Source organism: Sciurus vulgaris (genome assembly GCF_902686455.1).
Source record: "Sciurus vulgaris genome assembly, chromosome: 1".
Lineage (NCBI taxonomy): Eukaryota > Metazoa > Chordata > Mammalia > Rodentia > Sciuridae > Sciurus > Sciurus vulgaris.
In genome coordinates, this window is record NC_136461.1 from 113,287,940 (window position 1) to 113,309,672 (window position 21,733).

The 21,733-nt window shown below is 42.0% G+C and overlaps 2 protein-coding genes across 4 annotated transcripts in view; one reads left to right on the plus strand and one right to left on the minus strand.

Moving 5' to 3' along the window:
- Positions 1-1,232: 1,232 nt before the first annotated feature.
- On the minus strand, positions 1,233-5,868 carry LOC306664226 (protein S100-A11). The gene is made up of 3 exons (XM_079145048.1): positions 5,785-5,868; positions 2,143-2,295; positions 1,233-1,546 (listed from the first exon to the last, which is right to left on the minus strand). The coding sequence occupies exons 2-3, from the start codon at positions 2,287-2,289 to the stop codon at positions 1,385-1,387; spliced, it is 309 nt and encodes a 102-aa protein (XP_079001174.1). The 5' UTR covers positions 2,290-2,295; positions 5,785-5,868; the 3' UTR covers positions 1,233-1,384.
- LOC306664204 (uncharacterized protein) overlaps positions 4,464-21,733 on the plus strand; it is an 86,410-nt gene continuing 69,140 nt past the window's right edge. For 2 of the 3 annotated variants that reach the window (XR_013764673.1, XM_079145019.1), the window contains exons 1-2: positions 4,466-5,037; positions 5,277-5,615. Coding sequence is in view for 2 of the 3 variants with exons in the window: in XM_079145019.1 (XP_079001145.1) it covers positions 5,004-5,037; positions 5,277-5,615 (373 nt within the window). In the remaining variant the exon portion in view is untranslated. Of the gene's footprint in view, positions 5,038-5,276; positions 5,616-21,733 lie in introns of all 3 variants that reach the window. The other variant, XM_079145018.1, reaches the window with a different exon arrangement.

Here is a 21,733-nt window from a genome sequence, read left to right on the forward strand (position 1 = left end):
GTGGGTTCTTGACTTAAACTGCTGGAAAGAATTTCAAGATGTGTGGAAAGCAAGACACAAGCAAAGATTTATTATAGGGCAGCAAAGCCAAGGTACACACGCCTCAAAGGCAGGGTGCAGATACCCCTGCCTCTCAGAGAAGATGAGTGACTCACCCAGGGTTGAGCTCTCTGACCCTGTATGAGATTTTCCTGGGAAGAAATGTGCAGGTTCCCAGGCAAGTTTTTTGAAAATCAAGTCCCATGTCAATCATTTGATATTGGGGTTCTGAATGTTCTTCTTGGTTAGGCAGGCTAGCCATAAATCAGCTGTGGGCACATCTTGTAGGTTTTTGAATCTGGTGATATTTAAATTTATTATGTTTTTGTTCTAGTTGATCTGATACAAGCATGTGCTGGAGGTTTTGTGTAGAAACAAGCAGGGCTGGTCGTGCTCATAGATCTGGGCTTCTTTTCCTCTCTCCCTGGAGTCCACCTACCTCAGTTGTACTCTCCGGAAACCCTGCCTCCCTTTCCAACCTGTTATCTGAACCTGGGTCAGCCTTCTCACCTTTTGAGGTTCTCTCCCTGCTGCTTTTCAGAGGGTTTAGAAAATTAAAACTAGTGTTGACACTAGCTTAAACAACATAAGCAAGGAAACCCATGACCAAGCAGGAAGATATTGATGAGAATAGCCGCCTTTCTTGCTCCACATCCCAGCTCCTTCTCACCCAAGGACCTCTGTGTCTGCAGGGACCTAAAGTGCCCTCTTCCTCCTTTCCATGTTTGCTCCCTCTGTCCTTCAGATCTCAGCACAAATGTCATCTCCTCAGAATAGTCTTCTCCCTAAACCCCTGCAACACATCTGTCATAATTGTAGTCTTTCTTTCCCAGGATTTATTACACAGTCCTTTATTTATTGGCTTGTTTATTCATTCTTTATTTTCCTCCCTCTCAAGAAAGTAAGCTCATTGAAGACAGGAACTCATCTGTCTTGAAGAATGTATCCTTAGGGTCTATGACAGTGCCTGTGGCAGGGGTAGAAACATACATAATGAGTAAATGATGACAATCAATGACATCTCTCCAGCAGTTTGAGACCATTCTGCTTGTAATCATTAGTCATGATTATGCATACACCTAAGAAGCTTCTTTATAGTGTCCTAGGGTGCTTTCAGTAATGGCTTACATTTATCTAAGCCACTCTTCTTCCCACACTCCACCCTCTCTTGCACAAATTTATGGACTCTCAAGTGTGTGTTTAAAAAAAAAGATTGTTTTATTTCCAGCAGCGGCAATGGGCTGCCTAGTGTGGTGGATGTATTGGGTTCAGGGTATGTGTGGGCTGGAATGACTGGGTGACTGAAGGGAAGAAAGAGGTTTTTGAGGCTAGGCCCGTGGGGGCCTCAGATACGCTTCTGGTAATGGGGAGATTTCAAGAAGGACTCATGGCAAGCCACGGCTAAGCCACCAATAAGATTAAGAAATTCTTGGAAATCTAGTTGTCCGTCACTGTTGAGGTCTAGCTTCTTCATCATGCGATCGAGGACACCAGGATCCTTCTGGTTCTGTAAAGATAATAATAAGATCTTTATATTGCACTTCTGGAGGTGCTTTCAAATATGCCACCACACTTTATTCTCACTGGAATATCAGGAACAGAAAAGGGGTTATTAATATTCCCATTTTCCACATGCAGAAACAGATTCAAAGAGGTGAAGAGACATGGCTCAGGGCAAATCTGGGCTTGAACACAGGCTTTCCCATTCCTGGTCCAGGGTTCTTTCTGTGAAAGTAGGGGTGATTGAACTTTGTAAAATCAGTGGAATATTTCTTTGAAGTGTTGCATGCAATTCTAATATGTATCACATGTAAACATGAGGTGATTTCAAAAAACAAATCACCATTCCCTATTTCATGCAGTTTGCATACTTGGATCCTTAAAACACGCCTTACTTCAAAGAAAAGGCTCTTTAACAGTCATGCAGAGTTCACCCTGAGGTCCAGGGGCTCAGTATGGGCTGCTGCATGGATCAACCAGATTGGAGTGAGTGAGAAGGAGGCACAAATGTGGGGAGCCAGCTGGTCCTTCATTCCTGGCCATTCTCTCTGGGTCTTATTTCACGTTGTGGTCAGATTCGGGTGTGGGGGCTGGGACCAGTACCTTTGTGAAGGCTGCCAGTTCTGTATTCATGAAGCTTAGGAACTCCCTCTTGGAGAGAGTGCAGCTGTTTCCATCCTTTCCAGCATACTTCTGGAAAACAGCAATCAGGGACTCGATGCACCGCTCAGTCTCTGTAGGGTGGGACATTTTTGCCTTTGAAGAAAAAAAAATGAAAGGTTTAGATGCAGGCAAAATGTCAAGGGCTGGTCAGTGAAGAATACACTGGAGAATCTCATCTCCTCATTTTGATTGAGAGCAACTTCCTAAAATACTGGGTCATTTTTCAGGGTCCAAGCGAGTCAAGAGAGCCATAGAATTCATACTCTGTGAGTTCCTTCTTATTCCTCCTCATGTGTTTATTCCAGGTGAGATATAGTAAGGATTATATGCGCTTTGAGGGTATGTTTGGAAGCAGTAGACTGCCTAGATGAGGTTTACTGATATTTTTAGAAAATGTGAGTAAATAGATGTATAGCTATATAGCCACAAATCCCCATGTATACCAAGCATTGCCTAGAGATTAGTTACAATTTTCTAAGACTGTGTAGACTACTGTGATGAATGAAATGCTAGTTCTTTTGAAAGTTAATACCAAATTCTTGGGATTCATGAATTTTCTTGAAAAACAAACAAAACTACAGCATAGCTGTAATTGTGTATGGGGTAGGAGATAAGACATTCTAGATGTTCAAAAATGAATTTAAAATTTGAGAGGAATCATTAATTTTACATGTGAGGAAACTGAGCATGAGAAAAGAACAAGCTTGGCAGACCCACCCCTAAAATCTGGGCCTCCTGGTCCCTATCTGTAGAACTTGGCTTTGCACCTTCTACTTCCAAGGTGCCACTAATTCCCACAGGAATGGTGGGTGGGACTTCTCATTACAGAGCTGAACCAAGGCTGTGGATATACCAGGAAGAGCAGGAAGTTCAAATCTTGTGCTGGACTCTACTTTCCTCACAACAGAATTCTTCAAGGAAATTCTTTTGGTCTGAGTAGGCTCATTCCAGCTGGGACCTAGGGACCTGAAGTGAAGAGCTGCTGTGCTGTCCCTGGTGGATTAGAGAAGAAACTGCAAGGCTCTCTGGGAACTGGCAGGGCCACACCCTCCCTTAAAGGCTTTATCTTTTGGCATTAGCAATATTTGTGTTTGATGGTGATGGTTGCCACTTAGCATTTAGCCTTTAGTTTGTCTTTAGGATGGACTTCCTGGAGCCCAGAGCTGAAGTCTTTCAGGTCCTGTAATTAACATGGGCTACGAACTAGCCTGAGACCTTAGATGCACAGTGGCTATTCTCCATCCTGTCTCCCTAGGCAGTTGACCAGACTAGCTAAAAGGCCCCAAACAGGGAATTTTATTTAAGAACAGTCTTGGTAGGTTCAGTGTTTGGAGGAAAAACAAAATACCACAGCTTAGAAACAGATGTGTTTGCACAACACACTCGTCTTATCAGAACTAAAATCTCACCATCTTCCTAGTATATCAGATGACACAAAGAGTTGGCTGGGGTAGTGGGGGACCAGAAAGAAGGGAGCAGTTTCTTGGCTGAGGATCCTGTCTTTGTACCTCTTCTATACCTATAGGTGCTTCCCCTATCCCTTTCCTTGCAGAATTCAGATTACTTTGATTTTCCAGTTTCAAAGTGACTTTCTGTTTTACATTTTTTCCCTCCTGAACATTAGTGTTGATAGTAATTTCAACTTTTTTTTTTTTTTTTTTCTCTTGACCAACTGTTGCCGTCAGCTACAGGAGAAAACAAATACCTCTTTGCATTTCCTGCTCCAGAGGTAATTCTCCAAAGCAGCAAAACACACTTATCAAGTTTCAGAAATGGAATTGTGCAATTTGTGGAGCTCAAGGGAGTTTGGAGACCGATCCTGAGGAGGCCCAGAGATGGGAAAGCTTTGCTCGAGGTGGTCAGAGGCTGAAGAAGAGGAGAATCAGCTCTCTGAATGTGTCACTGTACCTGCAGTTTTACTTGGTGGAGACTATGACAGCAAGGAGAAAACAATATGATGAACAGATACTGTGAAAGAATTTTAAAAATGCACACACTATGCACTCAACATCTGAGGAAAGCAAAATATAAAAAATTAAAATTAAAATTAAAAAAATATATATTAAGAGAAGTAACACTATATATAAAAAGGACTCAATTATTAGCTCTCATTCTTAACCAAACACTTCTTCCACTCCCTCAGAGATTCGTCGTCTCATCTACCTTCCCGGGATAGTCATTCCACTTCGGTTACAGTGTGATTCACCTTTTGCATGGAAAGGAGAAGCGGGAAAGGGTAAGTAGGAGGGAGTATTGATTGACACAGAAAGGCAGAGGTTGAAATCTCTCTTTCTCTCTTTTTTTGTAAAGGGTCAGTTGGTAAATATTTAGACTCTTCTCGTCCACATGGTCTCTGTCACTCTGCTGTTGCCGCCGGTAACAACTACAGACAATACATAATGGGTGTGGCCGTTCCAGTACAACTTCATTTATGGACGCTTAAATTTGATTTTCATATACATTTCACACGTCACATTCTTCTTTGTCTTTTTGGTACTGGGGCTTGAACCCAGGAGAGCTTTACCACTGGGCTACACCCCTAGCCCTTCTTATTTTATTTTGAAGCAGGGTCTCCCTAAATTGCTGACGGTCTAGCTAAATATCTGGGATTACAGGCCTCCACCACCGCACCCGGAGTTACTATTCTTTTGATTGTCTTTCAACGGTTTGAAAATGTAAAATTCATTCTTGTGGGCAGCACCATGGCGGAAGTTTGCTAACTTCCTACACTTGAGAGACAAAGGAAGAGGAAGATCTTGGAGTCGAACTGATGAAAACGCAGAAAGGGTTCAACGTGGAGAATGGAAGGGACCGAGGGCAGAAAAACAGGTGATGGTGTGAGTGCCTAAAACGATGGGGGACAAAAGGAAAAGCCGGGGCCGGGGGGGGGGGGGGGGGGGGGGCTGGGTTGGGACGCGGCTTCTCCCATCCTTGGCTGTGGTTCCCCTGGCTGCGACAGGATTTAGTTTCAGTCTCTTTGGGTCTTGGTCATTTGCCATTGCTTACTGAAACTCTGATTTCCCCCTGGACTCAGGCGACTAAGTTTCAAAATGTTCCTTTTTTCTGGTCTTCAGAAATACCTAGTGACGCCACCCAGGATCCCAGCCGCCTTTGCTTTAACTTTTCTTCCGGACTTCCCCTGGTCACCCGGGAGGCCCGTGGCGGCGGAGGCGCGAGGGGTGTCCAACAAGGTCAAAAAGTGAAATCCGGCCATTCGCTCCACTCGGGGCAGAAGCAGCGGACGCGCGGCCGGGAACCGAGGTGGCCACACCCCTGCCGCGAGGCTCCGGAGCTCAAGTGCGGCCAGCGGCGGGCGGGCCGGCCTCGCGCGGTCCCCTTCCCCAGCCCTAGACCTTATCTTGACTGGGAAAACAAAAGAACCCCCGGTTCTTACCCGTCGGCTGTTATTACAGGTATAATTTTAAGGCTCCTTCTTTTCCCTAATTGCCTCCCACATCATTTATTCTTCCTGATCTGTTTTCTGCCACGTCTGCACATAAATCAAAGAGAAAGCCTGGTGCAAAGAGTGCTTTTCTTTTTCCTTTTCATTTAAGAGGAAGGAAAAAAATTTAAAAGGCTTACCAAGTTGGAGTGGAGCGAGGAACTGCGGCTGCGGCTAGGAGCGGTGCCTGAGTGCGGTGCGCTGGGCGCTGGGCTCCTGCTAGTCCCCGCCGCCTCCCACGCCCTGCCCACCGGGTTGCCCAAACCTGACTCAGACGCCCCGCCCCGCCGCTCCCCGCCCGCAAGTCTGGGCCTGTCAGCCCGGCCTCCTTAGCTAAACACAGCTCCGCTGTAAAGCCTTTAAGCTCACACCTATTGTCCTCTCTGAGACTTACGCAGTCCCTCACTCTCTCCATTTGTCCCGTGAACCTTTAAGATTTTCGGGTTTTAGAATTAAAAGTTTTGCACAGCGATCTTCAATCCTGGAAAGTTTGCCCAAGTCCGTGGGTCTTTTCCATATATGAACTCACTCAGCACATTCAGGTAGATAGGCAGAAAAGTTCTTTTAAAAGCAAGTAAGAACTGGAGTGTAGCTCAGTGCCCAATATGCATGAGGCCCTGGGTTCAATCCCCAGTAAACAAACAAACAAACAAACAAACAAACAAGAATATTAAGACTGAGTGTAGGTCATGATTGTAGAGAAGTTGGTTCCCTGGGAGCCAGGGCTATTTGTCCGCACTGAAGATAATTGATAAACAGTGGTGAGTTAGTACCAAATGGATTGCCAATGGATTATTGCCATCATTCTTTCAAACTATAAACTGACAACAGTTAAATAGGGAAAAACAAACAAACAAAAAACCAAAACTGAACTACTGCAATTAAAAATTGACCCTCGCTGGTTAGGCATTTATCTGTGTGCAGTTTCAGTGGAATTGGAAGTTATATTAAAAATTAGAAGCTCAGGGGTCTAATTTTGGGCCTATCACTTCATTGCAATATTTTTGACAAGACTTCTCACCACTCTGAGCTTCCACTTCCCTATCAGTAATGTGTCATGTTGACTTTCAATTTCATATGATGGTTTCAACTGTCAAATAAAATGATGGCTTTGAGAGGGCTTCAAAAACTGCAGAGTAGCCAGGCATAGTAGTTCAGGCCTGTAATCCCAGCTACTCAGGAGGCTGAGGCAGGAGGATTGCAAGTCCAAGGCCAGCCTGGCAATTTAGTGATCCTGTCCTGAGTCCCTGCCAAAAAAAAAAAAAAAGTCTGGGGATGTAGCTCAGTGGTAAAATACAAAAAAACACTACAGAGACGATGTGAATGAAAGACAATGGAGTATCAGACATTTTGTAAAGTGCTTCCTGGTACCTGCTCTCACAGTTACCTGAGCATATAAAGCCAAACCTTCATCACTACTTGCAGCTACTCCATACCCACATTTTCTGCTGCTTATTCAGAAACTTGTTTAAAAGCCCCACCTGTACTTTAGACTCAATAATTCAGGAAAAAACTTAAAAACTGGTTTTCCTTAAACCTGTTTCTTTCCTGACTTTTCCATCTCTGCTAATGGTATTGCCAGTCTTTCTTTCCTCTACTTGAGAACATTAGAACCATGGTTTTGACTGTAAATCTCTTTCATAACCACGATTCTAGCAAGTGCTTGTTTAATATCAGTTTAATTTCTACACTTTTCTAAGCTCTGTTCTCTATTATTCTATTCCCACTTTACTGTCTAGTGTAGATTTTCATTCTCTCTTTCCTCCAAGTTCCTAACTGGTCTCTTGTCCTCCAGTCTGTTCTATTGACTGTTAAAAACACATTTTCCTTTCTTGCGGCCTTGATCAACTGCCTATTTCAGATCAAAACACAACAGAAACAAAACGAAATGGCTTCCCAAATACCATTCTATCAAAGTCTAACTTCTTATTCTCCATGTGGCTCTGAAAAACATCTTTAACTGTAATTAAGTGATTAATTCCATTTTCAATTTATCCATTTGATGAATATTTTTGAGAGCCTACTAAGTGCCAAATTCAGAGCTGGGCACTGTGAATATAGACCGTAGTATGATATAGTACCTGCTTTTGAGGAGATCTGTGGATAGATTTTAGAACTATGTAGGGGCAATGGAGGGTGTTACGTGGATGGCAGCTAGGATTCTTTAATAGTTATATAGGAAAATTTTCACTAATAGAATCACCCAACCCCAGGGAAGGATCCATGGTTTTTATCTGATTATCAGATAAATCTATGATCAAAACTATTGAAGAACCACTAAATTATTCCATACCTCAATCATGGGACCTTTTATACCATAGTCCTTTTCAGGGAAAATGCCTCATTCATAGCTTCTTGCTGGTGGCCAAGTTTTGCATGATTTGACCTTGTGCTTATTGTCATGGCTGACTGAACTGAAGTTAATGCTGGACTCAAAGACTGTCACTCTGTAGAATGGCTAGTAGTGGATGTTTCATGACATGACATGAAAAGAAATGACTGGGGCCATTTCTTTGTTCTTGGGAAGCTGAAATTAGAAACATATAGAGAATTAGGCATTCAGAAGAGTTTTGTGTAAATATTTGGCATACAGAGAACCATGAAAGGATGACAAATCAAAATTATGAAGTAGACACCAAGATACCACAAGTAAGTAGAATCTATGAGATTTGGAAGAAATACATGAACTAGAGCCAGTGGGGAAATAGGCCAATTGCTAACTGGAAGTAAAAGAACAGGTTACTTGTGTATTAGCTGAGTTGTGTAAATGGTGAAACCCTGGGAAATGAAGAGCCACAGTCCAATGTAATTAATGTTTTGCTCTTCTTAAACCCAGATGTTTGGTTTTCCTGATTTTTTATAAGACATTTAGTCATTCAAAAACTCCTTATCTATGAAGTGACTTGAGTGAAACCAGAGAAAAGAGAGAAACCAAATAAGTGTGCATTGTTTAGAGCAAGGTTGGGGGATCAACCTCTTCCAGTTAGGGCTGAGTGGTAGCCACTCTCCAGAGCCATTTGGAAGAGGGTTTGTTACCACGTTCTCAAAGGAGGTAGAGTTCAGGAAAGGTAACTGGCAAAGGTAGATTTGGTAAAGTAGGTAAACAGTGAGTCAAACTGAAGGGCTAGTGTAGGCAAGGAGCTGAGGATGAGTGAGAATTGGTAATTGATAGCAAGAGACAGAAATGAGGTACAGATGAGTGAAGGGGTTGTTCCGGAAATAAATGGGGGAATTTCCATAGGCCAGGGAAATACTTAAATGGACACAATAGAGCGTGACAAATGTAATGACAGGGTTGTGACCAAGGTACAGTGACAATGCTGAGAAGGGAATGAGTGGTTAGCTCTGGGGCAGCAGGGAAAGTGTTATGGAGAAAGTGATGCCTGAGTTGGATATTGAAGGATGGATAAGAAATCACCAGGTGGACTGGCACTGTGGTGAACCAAGTTGAAGCCAGGCAGCATGATTCAGTGTTACGGCCACAGAGCCTGGCACCAGATGGAGGTTCACATCCTAGTGCTACAACTTATTGTCAGCTGGTTATTCATCTGTTCTTTTCTTCATCTGTAAAATGGAGAGAATAGTCATTGTGAGGGTTAAGAGCTAATTTGTGTAGAATGCTTGGGCCTTAGCAGTGTCTTCAGAGGAAGTTTCACATAATGCTTGTGCAAGAATAAGGAGGAGTGAAACATAGTGTGCTCTCAGTATGTGCAGGTGGCTCAGTAGTACTGGACTTTGGGGCTGAGATGATGGTAAATGTGAGGCAGAAGCTGTGTGACCTGAGTCTGGAGAGACAAGGGTTCGATTGTTAAGAACCATGTTTGGAAATCTGGAGTGGAACCCAAGAGTTATATGTATCTAGAGCTGGTGATTTTTTTTTTTTTTAAAACTGGGGATCAAATCCAGGGCCTCATGCCGTGTTAGGCAAGTGCTTTACCACTGAGGTGTGTCCCCAGCCCAGTGAAGATTTTTTAAGCAAGAGAGTGGCATGATCCTTTTTAGTTATGGAAATGTAGGAAATGTACTAGAGAGGAGAGAAACTAGAGGCAGACAAGGTAGTAGGCTACCATTGCAATAATCAAGGTGGGATGGCCGTGGAGATGGGGAGGGAATTTCCAAGTACTTAGAAAGCAAAATCAACTTGGCTGCTGTTTGGATGTGGAAGGTTGGAAAGAAGGAGGTGTTAAGGGACACTGCTAGGACTCTTGGTATCCAGTGGGGTGGTGCCACCATCTCCAAGAGGGGAGTACAAGATGAACAATACTTTTTTGGAGGAGATTTAGGACAAGATCATGGTTTAAGATGAATCCTATTGAGTCTGAGTTAAGGGACAATTAGATGCCCCCAGTGACCCATCTCTTCTTGCCATGCCCCACTTGCCTATGGTAACCACCCAGTCAATCCATTCAAACTAAGATGGACTGATTAGGTCACAGCTCTCATAATCTAATCATTTACCTCTGGATATTCCTGCCTTAACACAGGAGATTTTGGGAAACACATCATATCCAAACCATAACAAGGAGGGATGCTGAGAAGCATCCTTCCTCACACCCCTGCTGATGCCATGAAATGGGGGTTGAGAACATCTCTGAATACAGGCATTAAGCAAGGATTTGAGGAGGTTCTGTGGTTTTAGAGGCAAATGGAAAGGGGAGTTGACCCAGAATGACTGAGTGGTGTAAATGTTTAGGTAGGAAGCTATAATTTCGTGGTGATTACAATCTATGTGACTGTGTGATTGCGTAGCTGTATGTTTTTTTTTTGTTTTTTTTTCAGATGTGCTTATGTCTAGCCACCGGATCCAAGAGAGAAGTCTGTAGAATGAATTTAGGGTTAGATGTGTAGAGAAGGGTATAATCAAAAGGACAAGAGGGTGGAGGAGTTTGGGTAAGCAAGAAAGGAAGTCAGCTGGTAGGGCATTGATTGTAGAACACGGAAGGATCAAGGGTGTGGGAAATAAGGTGGATAAGCAGGAAGTCTCCATCAGATCACAGAACAAGTGTGAAAGGAGTGAACGCGATGGAGAGAGCTGGCAGTGCAAGAAGTTACTAGTGTAATCTAATCTTTCAGTGAGTTTAATTTTTTTTATAGGTAGAACTTTTATTAAATAGTGCCAAAATCCAGGTGTGGCTCTGGACATGAACCTGGTCTCAGTTAGTGGAGTTGTCCAGAAGAAGGTTAGGAAGCTGTGAGGCAGGGGGCTTGGGTGGGCCACTCACATGGATGCTGAACTCGACAGAGGGGTTGTGAGAGCGTGACACAGTTTATAATGCCTGAAGGGAACAAGCATGTGACAATGATAGGTTTGTGTTTCAGAGGGTGTCAAGATGTCATCTGCTATTTTCCTTCATGTCCTTATGTTTCAATCAAATGGGACCACCGATTATCACCAAAAAATCCTCCATCCTTTTACATCTCTGCTATGGCTCAAACATTCAGTTTTGGGAAAATCTTTAATTTCAGAATTTCTGATGAAATTCTATGGCTTCTTCAGTGAAGTTCCTCCTTTATGAAGCTTTGCTGACCTCTATCCTCCTTTCTTTTGTACTCCCACAATATTTTGAAAATGATTTTATTTTGTGCATGTAGGAGAGAAGGATTTATAATATTATGCTATAGATTTAGGGATAAATGTTGGTGTTATCTTCTCAGCTAGCATGTGAGTTCCTTGAGATTCTGGATCTGTCTTACTCATCTTTATTATTTGTAGCAACTTGCACATAGAAAGACCCAATGAATGTTCATGGAACTCAATGAAATAGTAAATTTTCAGAGTAGGGTCAATGTCCTGGTTGGATTCTATATGACTTAAAAAAATTCATGACAATGTTAAATAACTTGTTGCGCCAAGAATTGTTTGATTCTTTGTCCGTGTTTTTTTTTTTTTTTTTTTTTGTTTGTTTGTTTTTTTAGGTGTGGAACCTCAAAATATTTCTAATGGTTTTAAATTTATGTTCATTTACTTATTCATTAAGTAATTCAACAACTATTTTTTGAATACCCAGAGTCAGAGGATATAAGATTAAAAAAATGTCATGGTTTTGTCTTTGAAGATTCCCAAGTCTAATTTGGTTACTAAAACAGAAATGAGTTCTAGAAATAGAACCATCTGCATCTGAAGTTGTTGACCCAATCTCTAGGGTGAGCACTCTTCTAAGTCCTGGGCTAGAAGTTTACTTCTTGAAGATGAGGAGGGAAGGGAAGATCCTTAAGTTTCTCTCCTAACCTGCAATTACTTCCCAGAACACTTAGGCCACATTTGTAAGATTAAGGAATGATCCTAGGGTCTCTGAAGTCACTCTGGTATAAATGAAAAGGCTGGACAAGGAATCTAAAGGCCTGAGTTTGAATTACAGCTCTCTCTCTTACTGAATAAGCTGTTCTCTAATTCTGAAATTCAGTTTTATCATGTCTAAAAATGGGGGTAATAATTAAGATAGTTAGTATGAAAGGGTTTTTAAATGGTGTAGTGTTTTGCAAATGTTAATCACCACTCACGGTATTGCTGTATGGATTAAACAAAAGTGTGCTTTGTCAACTGTGGTTGCAGAAGTGGGGTATCATTACCTCTATCCCTCTAAGCCCTTCCCTCCTCTCACTTCCTATGGCCTCTGCCCTAATTGCTGGTGCTCATTAATTCTCTGATTTGTCCTATTTTTTTGAATCAGTAGCAGAGTCCCTGTGCATGCTGGTGCAGTTATCTGTTTGCTCTCCTCCATGGTCTCTGCAGATGCTTTTTTCTTCATGTTCTTCTAGATGTCTTTCATGCTGATGGTCAGAAGTCATTAAAGTATTTCCTGAACATTGCTTTTTGGTCTCCAACAGTTTTTAGGCAGAATTGAGACATTTTCTCTTTCACAATGACCCACAGGAAATTGTCACATACATGTTAGATTTCGACTCTGAGAAGGGCACACCCACATCAGATCCATTGTGATTTGAACGTGTCAACAAAATATTCTCAGTAGATCTGTTTTACTTAATTTTTTTCCTTTTCTTCATCTTGGAATTCAAGAGATCCTTTATGGACTAATTCCAGCTGTGTTTTTCATTGTTGCTATTTCTCTTCATTCATTGTGAACTCTGGTCAAGTGGAATTTCTCACTGTTGCATATAGGCAGGCTGATTTTTCAGTCAGTTTTCACTGTTAAGAATCAGTTCTCACTGGCTCCTGACTATACTAGTTGTTAAAATATAGAAATTCTTCTCTATCAGTTGCTAAATAACCTCTTGCTTGAACTCCTGCCATCTACCAGAAGCCCCATCCACTCCAGTCCCCATCTGGGGCTATTTTATTTCTAATCAGGTAACTTAAGAGGTTAGTGTGCAGCTTGCATTAATATGTAAGGGTCTCTAGGACTTGCTCCAACCCCACAGCCTGACTGGCTGCTGTTCTGATTGGTCAATGCTGGGTCATATTTTCAATATTTTCTAGGTTTTAGGAATCCCACAATTTTTCACCTGCTGATTTTTGTTCTTATGATTCTTTCTTTCTATCTGGAACATTCTCCCCATCTTTTCATGTTAAAATGCCTCCAGCTATAATTCAAATCTTAACTCCCAAAGCTTATATGTTAAAGATTTGGTCCCCAGGTTGGCATTATGGGGAGGTGGTGGAAACTTTAAAGAGGTGGGGCCTAGTAAAAGGTTTTAGGTTATTAGGGATGTACTCTCAAGGGGGATTATGAGATCCCCTTCCTCTCCCCACTCCCTCCCTTCCCCGCACCCTTTTTTTTTTTTTATCTAGGTCTTAAGAAACTTTGCTCTGCCATGTGCTCCTCACACAATGAGCTGCCTTGCCATGGGCCTAAAAGCAACAAAGCCAACTGACCATGGACTGAAATCTCCAAAACTGTGAGCCAAAATAAACCTTCTCTCTTTATAAGTTTGTTATCTCAGGCATTTGTTCCAGTAACAGCTGACTAATGCAATACTTACATGAAAACTAAAAAAGTACCCCCGTGAAACTTTCCCTTATCTCTTCTAACTGAAAAAAAAAAAGTCTCTTCTGTGATTTATCACTGCTTTGTATCTGCACTTTTCTTGTTGCATGTAATACAGTCTATCTGGGATTATAGCTAAATATCTGATTTTTTTTCCTGGATAAACTGTTAGTACCTTCAAGACAGGATCTAGTATCCCTATAATACCTCTTATTGGTGGAATGATTTACCTTCTAGAGGGCAAAGTCCTCCTTGCTCATACCTTGGGTCTAGCACAAGGGGCTGATTGGCTAGTATTAGACATGAGGACTTTTATATGACAAATTAAGAATTAAAGGTTCTCGTGGTCTTTTTTGTCAGTTCAACATTTTGTGCAATAAGACTTCCTCTGTTTTCACCTCTCCCTGGCTCCCATATTCCTCACCCCCTGCTCTTAGAGGACCTAGGGATGGGCAGGTGAGTTCAGCAATGTTCCAAGTCTTTCAAAGAAATTGTATGTTAGGGGGCATTTGGGTGAAAGTGATAGAAGTTTGACTCAAGCTGGCTTAAAAATTATTGAGTTATTATTCATTATCTCCATGAAAAGAGGTCCCAAGGCAGAGGAGTCTCCATGGATCTTTGATTCAGTGGCTCAGTGATGTCACCAGATATGAGACTTCTGTATTTTCACCCTGCAGTCCATATTACCCTTGTAATCATGGGATGGCCACCAGCAGCAAATGGCATACTGGGGCATGCATTTCTTTGTTCCTATTCAGTGAGAAAGACTTGCTTCTCTTTCCCAAAAGTCCTGAGCAAACTTCCTTTAAGGCTTACTGCCCAAAAAGGTTCAGGCCTGCCTATTCCTGAAACAATCATTGGCCTTAATTAGCTAAGAAAAATTGGCTGAACGGATGTGTTTGTTAGCTTTTTTCACTGTGATCAAAATACTTGACATTAACAACTTGGAGAAGGAAAGATTTATTTTGACTCACAATTTCAGAGGTTTCAGTCCATGGTTGGGTGCCTCCATTGCTTTGGGCCTAAGATGAGATAGAACATCATGGTGGAAGGGCATGGGGAAGGAAAGCTGTTAGATCATGGCAGCAAGGAAGAAGAGAGAAGGAGGGAGGGACAGGGAGATGGAGGAAAAGAGGGAAGGAAGGAAGGAAAGAAAGAAAGAAAAAGGAGAAAGGGGCCTGAGAAAAGATACAGTCCCCAAGGTCATGTCCCTAGTGACCTACCTCCTAGGAGACCATTCAGCCATCAATGGATTAATTTACTGATGAAGTCAAGGCCTGTATGATCCAGTAACTTCCTAACAGCCCCAACTCTGGATATTGCTGCATTGGAGATCAAGCCTTCAACACAGGAGCTTTAGGGAGCATTGTAGATCCAAACCATAGCAGGGAGCTGTAGTAGATTGTATTTTTCCAAATGGCCATAATGTATTTCCCATGTGCTCTTCTTACTACGTGACCTTCATGTTCTTTCCATAAAGAGGTGAGATCTATGTTTCTTTCCCTTGAATCTGGGTGGACCTGTGTCTGTTTTGGAAATGAGGCTACATGATTTCTGAAACTTGATGGCAAAAGGTGATACAGCATCTTCCTGATCCCCTTTACGGACATTCACTCATGAAACACAGTCACCATGCTGTGTGGATGCTCAAGCTGCCTGGTCAATTGACCCATGTGGAGGAGGAGCAATGACCAGCACCAAATTGCCAGCCATGTTAGTGAACTATCTTGGAAATGGATCCTTTAGTGTCAGTTGAGGCACCCTCCCTGCTGACACCATGTGAAGCTGAGGAGAGCTGTTTTATAATCCACTAGATTATGGGGCAGTTTGCTGTGTAGCAGTAGATAACTAGAACAGGGGCCATGTATAGAAATCATTGTTTTCTCAGAGCTGTCTCTAGTGACTTACTCTTTTTGTCATTGGATTAGTTAGCCATCAATGACAAGGAATAAGATGAAGGACTTGAGAAAAGATTTAAAGACTAAAAGATGTTTTATTGTTTAGCTCATCTTATTCATTGAGTCTGGAAATTCTTCATGGGGTTTGGATTTAAGCATTATAATAATAAACTAAGATTCTGCACATCTTTCTCAAGAAGTTTCAGTAGAAGATGGCTGGTTCTGGCTGTAATTTGGATGTTTAGGATCTAAGGAAAACAATTGATTAATATCTAATCTTTTTTATTTGAAGTGTGGCCACCCTGGAAGAAGGAAACCTTTCTAAGGTTTTTTTTTTTTATCTCTCAGAAGGATTTCCTATATGTTTTGCTATTCTGGAAACTGGCTGTCAGAAAGTTCTACTTAAAGTACGTATTTCTCAAAGGTATCTACTTATTTACTTTAGCTAAAGAGAGAATGATGAAATTTATACTTCAGGATAAAAAATCCATATTTGGATTTTATAGTGTTAACTCCATCATAGACATGTAAGTAATAAAACAATAAGATGGTATGATTTTGATGGAGCAGAAGTTCCATCCCGCTTAGAGATATGGCTAAACTCTTTATCTAGGTGTGGTTCAAAGAATTATCACTGTCTTGATCCTCTACTTTGTCATCTAGTTTGCTTGTTTTCTTAATCTTTTATGTCCCTGCCCCTGCAACTGCCTTGCTTTTTCCCTGTGTTGTGATTCAGGTTGATTATGTCTCTATATTCAAAGCACATTTTTACAAAACAGGTTTTGGAGAAAAGTCTCGGAGTCTGTCTGTAATTTCTTAAAGTTTAAACTACAAGCCCTGTCTTCGCCAACAAATTTGCAACTGTAGACTTGGTTATTGTTGAAACGTAGGAGATTCATCCCCTCTGTTGAGTTCACTTTGCAAAGTGTGCTAAGGTGGCCTATTCTTGGAAATGAATTTTCCTTCTCTGTACGTCCTTTGCCTGCAGTCTGGCAGCAGTTGGGCCTATGTAGAACATCTGGGCCTTTGGCAGGATGAAAAAAACTTCCAGACTTAGCATTATCAAATGTGGAAATAACTTCAGTTGCTTCTGAATTACAGAACCAGATATCACTGTGACTTTGCTTGCTCTGGGTTTATATTATTTCAAAATTTCTGTTATGAAGATCACCAAGACACTCAAAAAGTACCTGTTGGGTGAATTAATGAATGTCTTTATATGGGTTGTAATCTTGGAGCTGATTCCATCAGAGATAAAGATGAACTGAGGTGGGTTGCTGGACTTGGTGAGAAGCAGAGAGAGGCTCAACTAGAGTTCTTGGTCTCAGGGAAATGCTCATTCATCTTAAGACTCAGCAAAGCAGTTCTTCCTATCTGGAGTCTTTCCTTTTCAGCCTTTCTCCCTCTCCCCACCTTGTCAAGCTAACAACTGTCTATGCACAAGGTTCCCCAGTCCCCTCCCACTTCTTTCTGTGTTTTCACCTTGACTGCTCTGTAACCCAGTCAGCTGCAGGCTGACTCTCTGGCAGGCTTGAGCCCAACCTGGGGTTCTGAACATTCCCAGGCTCCTGTAAAGGTATTTAGGTTGCAAAACCCTGAAAGAAACTGGCTTGGGCTCTGAGCCAAATTCTCTAAACCCTCCCATAAACTCCATACCTGACCTCCTTGCCATGGTCATATCTAGGTAGAACATTGTTTTCTTGATGTCCATCATGAGAACATGCAAACTACTCTGTAAATTCCCCTAATAAATGCTTTGGATTGGTCATCCTGGCATTTAAAAAAAAGTTTTTAATAGGGTCTATGTTCAAGTGATCCTACTGTTTTAGTAGGATCCTATTTTCTTGGTAGGATACAAAGTAGCCAGGACTAGAGGCATGCACCATTGGGCCTGCCATGATGCTTCTTCTTCTTTTTTTTTTTTTTTGAATCTCAATTGGTCCAGCTTGGGATGCTTTGGGTACTCTATTGCACCACACAGTACCCTCCTTGATAGATGTCCTGACAGTTTCAGGCACGTATTTATCTCGAAGACATAGTTGTCCTTGTCCTTCTTCCTCCTTCTTCTTTTCTTTTTTCCAACCAGCAACACATAACACAGTTTTGGCCTTTAACGTGTAAACAAATGACTATTTGAATAAGTGAAGAGTGCATAATTTAAAATTTTCTCCCAAAATACTGAATTTCAACCTTTCTGTTCCTTCTCTTGATGATCACACCTGGAAGATAAAGTGCTTCAATAGTTTATAATATTGCTTCCCTTAGATATTGTGTGTGTGTATGAATTATAATTTTTTCTCTTTAAACTCATGGTTATTTATTTATTTATTATTTATTTATTTACTTATTTATTTTTGGTACTAGGAATTGAACCAGGGGAGCTTAAGCACTGAACCACATCCCCAGCCCATTTTTATTTTTTATTTAGAGACAGGGTCTTGCTAAATTGCTTAGGGCCTTGCTAAGTTGCTGAGGCTGGCTTTGAACTTGTGCTTGTCCTGCCTCAGCCTCTTGAGCCACTGGGATTACAAGTGTGCGCCACCATGCCTGGTTTGTTATTGTTTTAAAAGATTTATTAGAAAAAATTCAAACCATGCAGAAGGGTTTAAAGGAAAAAAAAAAATCAAAAGCTTATTTGTCCTTGTTAGCCCAAAAGGACCGGGCAGGATGCAAACCTCATGTGTCATCTCAGCTCTTTATTCAGGGAGATCAAATGGTGCCCGTGGACCCACTCTCCTGGTGGAAAATGAGCCACTGAACAAAGAAAGGGACTGGGTTTGTACAGGTTATTTTAAGGGTCTAGTGAACATATGTCAGTTTTGCTCAGTCAGCAATGTGAGCCCTTTGGTCAAGGTAAGTGGACAGTGCCTAAAAAGAATTTTGCTTTGGAGGAGATAACTCCTCCTAGAGTGTTTTCTTCTGAGGATGATAGAACATCCTCTTTGCCTGCAGCCAGCACCGGGAAAACATTTGTCTGGGGAGATGAAAGCTGTCAGTGCACGGCCTTCATTTTTACTCCCTTTTCTTTTTCTCAGGCCTCATTATTTGGGGAATTTCTTATTCTCCATATCCATTAGTCCCGGGCTCACTTTTCTTTGTAGTCAGTTTCTTGTGGTCTTTTCAGTGTTAAATAAAATATGTGGGAGGCCATTGATTTGCACTGGGCTCCTGCACTAAGCACCAACAGACTAACCCAATATGGAGTTTAACAATGTAGCTGAGTTTTAGTCAATTGCAGGAGGCTCTATAACCAGTTAATCAATTAAGCCATAAACAATTAAATTGTCCCTACATTGTACTTCCATTTCCTATAAATGCTAACAAATGGTGACAGTGGTTGGAGTTCTCTGAACTTGATTTGTTCTGGGGGTTGCTTGATTCGCAGATCTGTTCTGTTTTACTTCTGAAATAAAGTCCAGTAAAATTTAAGAGTCTATGGGTTTTTCCTCTTAACACAGTAATTGTTTGTTTCAGAGATACAAAGTCACACTGTTATGCTCATTTGCCACTTGATTTGTTTTTGTTAATCTGTTTTGGATATCTTTTCATCTCAATGTGTATTTCCATTTTATTTATTCTAATGACTACATAGGATTTTAATATACAGATAACACATCAGATGTCTAATAGTGGGTTTTTATTTAAAGACAACTAGATGGTTTTATTTATTTATTTTTTTCTCCCTAAGAAATGTTCCAGAAATTTCAGGAAAAACTTCTGGAAGTAGAATCAATGGTTAACAGGATATGAACATTTGAAATTTTGACAGCCACTGCAAAGTTGCCCCTCAAAGGTTAGTGCTTTTTTTGTTGGATGTAGTGGTGCAAGCACATAATCCCAGTGACTCCTGAGTCTGAGGCAGAAGAATTTCAAGTTCCAGGTGAACCTTAGCAATTTAGCAGACCCTGTTCCAAAAAAATAAAAAGAACTGGGGATGCAGCTCACTGGTAAAGCACCCCTGGGTTCAATTCCTGGTACATACAGAGAAACAGAGAGAGGGAGAGAAATGAACATGAAAAGAAGCTCAATATTAATAATTTTGGAAATGGTAATCAACATCAAAATGAGATACCACTTCACACAGTAAAGACTACAATAAAAATGACAAGTGTTGGTGAGAACGTGAAGAAAACTGAACCATTATTCAGGGTTAGTAATAATGTGAAATAGTGCAGCTGTTGTGGAAACCAATATGGCAGTTCATAAAAAAACAGAGTGGAGGTTTGTGCTTTTTTTTTTTTTTGGCTGGGGGGTGGGGATAGGGAAAACAAATCTCCTTTAGGTTTTTAAGTGCACGAGTCAACTGAGACACAAAGCTTCTAATGAACCACGAGTTGGATGCTGAGGTGTGATCTTGTGTTTCAACCTCATGTGAGGCAGTTCCGGAACAGCCCTGGAATGCAGTTTTGGTTCTAGCTGGCTCCTTCAGATCCCCTGTTCTCCTTTCCCAGCTGGGCCTCTGGAGCTCTTTGCTCCACTTTGAATCTCTCAGCCTTCGGCAGAATTCCCCTTAGTTTTTAGTCACCTCTTGGTGAGGAGCCAAAGCAAAAAAACAGAAAAACAAAACGAAAAAACTGCCAGCCCTGTGAACAGGAATTACCTGTTTTTCAGTTAACCTCTGTTTGAACGATTTACCATTTCCCGATTATTTTATTTTCTAGTTGTATTTTACTTTTGATTGACACATTAATTGTTAAGGCCTCTTACCCAGATTGTAGCCTCTCCCTGTGGTTTGGTGGGCGTTGTCTAGAGAAAGAGAAGCAAATGCCCTTCTAGAGCAAAGGCGGTTTGAATTTTAAGTGGTAAACTTAAGACATAAAAGCAAGCAGGTTGAAGAGGATCACAACGTGGGCCCGGGAAAATGACTTATTCAGCAAATATTTATTGTGCACCTACCCACTGACAATTCAGCGGCTCCAGGTTCTAAGCGTGCACGTTTGGGACTGAGGGGTACTTTGGGCACGGATTAGGCGGGGGCCTGGGGTCTCCCAAAAGATCTATAAAGTGTAGTAGGAACCCTTCTGTATACAGTGTTCTGATTTTACTCCCTCCAGAGATGGGCCTCTGCTCTTCTCCCAGAGATCAGTAAGAGATCTAGCAGTGGACAGGAAACTAGTGGTTTTCATGATCTAGATGGAAAAAAATGCGCTAGTTCCTGCCGGGTTTGGGGCGTGGAGCGGAGTAGAGGCTGGGAGCCACTCCCAGGAAGTGACTCAGAACCGTGGGTCTGCGCTGCGCGTCTTCACGTCGCTGCCGGGCTCGCGGGCGGGTCCCCGGCCGCTCCCGCCTCGGAGCCGCTGGAGGCCAGACGGTTGTTAGGGTTTCCTGACCTCAGCAGGCGGAACTCCGATTTAGAGATAACGGGCCCCACCGTTGTCACGGACATATGGGGGAATAAAAACGCCAGAAAGCCCGGCCCAAGAAGCTGCCAGAGAAATGCTGTCGGGGTGTCAAATCCCCCCAACTCCCTCGCCGGGATCCTACAGCGGGCAGGGCTCGCGGCGGGGCTTGAGCGAGGCGGAGCCTGGGGGAGGGGGCGGAGCCTCGCCGAGGCCCCTTGTTCAACTTCAGGTTTTCTTCACCAAGGAGGAACTTGGCGAGGTTCAGAAATTACGTGGGGCCCTAACCTCATCGTATACTGGCAAAAAACCCAAAAAAACAAAAAACAAACAAAAAAAGCCACTGGTCCTTTGGCTCTTTTTTCCTTCCTTCCATTTGTTTATAATACAAATTTAGATATAGCAGAATTTGAGGAAACATATTATTTTGTGCGTATTTGTGTGTGTGTGTGTGTGTGTGTGTGTGTGTTTGAATGTAGCTAACTGTTCACGAACTTTCATGCATGAACCTGGAACATGCCCACCTCATTAATACTGATTTCAAATTTCAAGTAGATCTCTAGCCAGGTGCAGTGACACACACCTGTAATCCCAGATGCTCAGGAGGTGGAGGCAGGAGGAGCACAAGTTCAAGGCCAGCTTGGGAAATTTAGGGAGACCCTGTCTCAAAATAAAAAAATATAAAAAGGCTGGGCCAGAGTTGTAGCTCAGTAGTAGAATACCCCTGGGTTCGGCCTCAGTACCACAAAACAAAACAAAACAGCAAAATCAAGTACATCTCTGATAGGCTCTATCTTTGAAGCATTGTGGAAAATAATATCCCTGCAACATATCCCCTAAAGAAAAATGGAGGGAGGTGGGGCTGGGAGGAGGGAGGGGAAACTAGTCAAGGAACAAGGGACCCTG